This window comes from Cervus elaphus, chromosome 1 (assembly GCF_910594005.1).
Source record: "Cervus elaphus chromosome 1, mCerEla1.1, whole genome shotgun sequence".
Taxonomy (NCBI): domain Eukaryota; kingdom Metazoa; phylum Chordata; class Mammalia; order Artiodactyla; family Cervidae; genus Cervus; species Cervus elaphus.
In genome coordinates, this window is record NC_057815.1 from 63,910,935 (window position 1) to 63,914,294 (window position 3,360).

General features: G+C 36.7%; 1 protein-coding gene across 1 annotated transcript; it reads left to right on the plus strand.

Annotated features, from left to right (window-relative positions):
- The first annotated feature begins 2,048 nt into the window (after positions 1-2,048).
- On the plus strand, positions 2,049-3,038 carry LOC122702283 (olfactory receptor 52D1-like). The gene has a single exon (XM_043915930.1). The coding sequence runs from the start codon at positions 2,049-2,051 to the stop codon at positions 3,036-3,038; it is 990 nt and encodes a 329-aa protein (XP_043771865.1).
- Positions 3,039-3,360: the final 322 nt, after the last annotated feature.

Here is a 3,360-nt window from a genome sequence, read left to right on the forward strand (position 1 = left end):
AGTGATACAGCTAAATTATATTCTTATCACTTTGGGACTAAAGTCCCAAACTTTAGACTCTTTCTAAGTCTATGCTTCCTAAGCATACCCTTTTTGATTGTTTTCTGTGTTTATAAAAAGCCTTAGTATAAATGTTTTTTTTTTGTGTGTGTGTGTGTGTGTGTATATGTATATGTATATACACATACACACAAGCATACATGTTTCATTTTTGCTTGTGTTTTTGTGTTAATGGAAAAATCAAATTTCTGTCTCATTTTTCATTTGGCTATTTTATATGTAAATATGTATAAATAACTTCATTCTAGTTGCTTCTGAGTACTCTATAATAGGCTACAGATTTTTTAACTTGAAATTACTTTTTTGATGGATATTTTAGATGCTTGAATTTTTCTTCTATTATAGGCATTTTTACAATGAGAATTGCTGTATAGGCTTCTATGTCTATGTGCTTAGTCACACATGTCCAACTTTTGGCGACCCTATAAACTGTAGCCCTCCAGGCTCCTCTGTCCACGGGATTCTCCAGGCAAGAATACTGGAGTGGGTTGCCATGCCCTCCTCCAGAGGATCTTCCCTCCATGTTTTTACATGAACATTATTCCCTAGGATGGCAAATAGTTAAATTGATCTGCCAAAACTTTTGTTTCATAAGAATGGTTACTATACAATTTTTTCTCTAACAGGTCGATTGTCTTCTACCAATTATGCATACCAGTTGCTCTTTAACCCAAATCTCTCTAATGCTTGATATCAACAATCATGATATTATGTTGGTTAAAAATATAAACTATGATTTCTATCATATTCATTTTCATTTTTAATTTCCTGATTGCAAGTAGGGATAAAATCTGTTTTATGTAATTGAAAAATTGCATTCACTTCCATATGAATTTTTCTCTGCATAATTTATCCACTTATTTTCTACTGGGAAATATATTTAAATTGTGCAAAGAGGTAGAACAAATAGAAAGAATGAAACTTAAAGTGTATGAGTAATATGAGAATGTTGATGGAAACACAACTATAGATAAAAGGATACAAAGTTTCATTTGAGGATCAATCAAAAAGGGAAAGTTTGTAAAAACTCATTTTAGCTCAACGAATGTAAACATAAACCTAAAGGTAGGCAAGGGAAGTGCTTCCCTGGTGGCTCAGTGGTAAAGAACCCACCTGCCAATGTGGAACACATGAATTCAATCCCTGGGTTGGGAAGATCCCCTGGAGAAGGAAATGGCAATCCTCTCTAGTTTCTTGCTTGGGAAATCCCATGGACAGAGGAGTCTGGTGGCTACAGTCCATGGGGTCGCAAAAGAGTTGGACACAACTTAATGACTAAACAACAAGAAAGTGAAGGAAGCTCAGAATACAGGTTATAATAATATTGTAATTTTTACCTACTAGAGTAAACACAAATTCTGGGGCTGGGTGTGGGTCACGAGCAATGCAATGAGCTGTTCATTTTCTGACACACTGTCATCAGGCTTACTCTTGCCATCATCCTTCGTGAATCCCATGTTGGTCTGAATTAACCCCCTTCTGTTTATTCCACAGTGGTCCCCCAGAATTGCAATATTTAAATCTCAAAGCTACCCACTATAATTTGGCATGTGCCCAAACTATTATAACTAAAATCTAAAGTAAAGTCTACTTTCTATTCAAAATATTCTATCACCCCTCCTGTTTCACTCTATTTTGTATCTTACAATTGCATGTTTGTTACTAAGTCATCCAAACCCATGACTCTTACATAATCTTCCGCTTTCAACTGATCGTTTTCTTCTCAATGGAAGATTTTGTTTTCATATATGTAACTCCAGTTTTTTGATACCTAGATATCTTTACTCTTTTAGCATCTACAGAGCAGCCATATTGAAAATTATAACTCTGAAATAATATTTCACACTGTCAGATAATGAAATTATTTCTATCAAATATTTACCGATGTTATATTTATTCCATAGACTATAATTCTCTGCACTTTGGCTAACAACTTCTCAGAATCTTCAAAATTTATGTTATGATTTGTTTGCATTAGATAAAAATCCATGAAGGGAAAACTGAAACATCTGACGATTATGTCAGCATATAATAAGACTGATATCTATCCATCAACCTTCATTCTCATCGGCATTCCTGGATTAGAGACTGCCCATATCTGGATCTCCATCCCCTTTTGTGTGGTCTATCTCTTGGCCCTGCTGGGAAACTGCTGTCTTCTCTTTATTATCAAGACAGATTCTAGCCTCCATGAGCCAATGTACCTCTTCCTCTGCATGCTAGCTCTGGCTGACCTTACTGTGTGCACTACAGCTGTGCCCAAACTTCTCAGCCTCTTCTGGTTCCATGATGGAGAGATTCGCTTTGAAGCCTGCCTCACCCAAGTGTTCCTGATTCACTCTTGCTCCACCATGGAGTCTGGCTTCTTCCTGGCAATGGCTTTTGACCGTTACGTAGCCATTTGTAATCCATTAAGACATGCATCTATTCTCACACATTCTACAGTTGGGGGCATGGGTCTAGCAATTGTATTCCGGGGCACAGCACTTCTGTTTCCTCATCCGTTCTTGCTACGGTGGCTTCCCTACTGCAGAACCAATATCATTTCCCACACCTACTGTGAGTTCATGGCCCTCATCAAGATTGCCTGTGCTGAGACCAGAATCCGCAGAGCCTATAGTCTCATTGTTGCATTTCTTACAGGAGGAGTGGACTTCATATTGATCATTTGTTCTTATGTCCTCATACTCTACACTGTCTTCCATCTCCCATCCAAGGATGCCCGACTCAAGACTTTGGGTACTTGTGGCTCTCATGTCTGTGTAATCTTAGTGTCCTATACTCCAGCCTTCTTCTCTTTTCTTACTCACAGGTTTGGGCACCATGTGGCACCCCATGTCCACATATTTGTGGCCAATATTTATCTCCTAGTCCCTCCCATGGTGAACCCCATCATCTATGGGGTAAGGACCAAGAAGATACGAGACAGGTTTCTTCAATTTTTCAAAGTCTCTGAAATATATATTTTTTATGCATAAGTAATATCTGAACAAACATTATATTATCCAACTGTGAGTGTGTGGTTTCTTCATCAAGAACTTCTTTTAATTGTTTGAGGGCTAAGGTTTTTCCATGGGAAGTAACTTATCCAAAGATGAGTTATTACATTATTATATCTATGTTGTCATAGTCATTAAGGCAGGTATAGTACCAAGTAAGACTCTTTGTCAAAATAATAAAATATTGTTTCAAAAATGGAGAATCATATGAGGTGAAAAATAAGAGAAATTTAAAATCAACATGATATATAATCACATCTTTGGCTTATAGTATAAAATTTACTACTAGATTTAGAAATTT

Coding starts and splice junctions, on each gene's coding strand:
- LOC122702283 (XM_043915930.1), top strand. CDS start 2,049: ATGAAGGGAAAACTGAAACATCTGACGATTATGTCAGCATATAATAAG.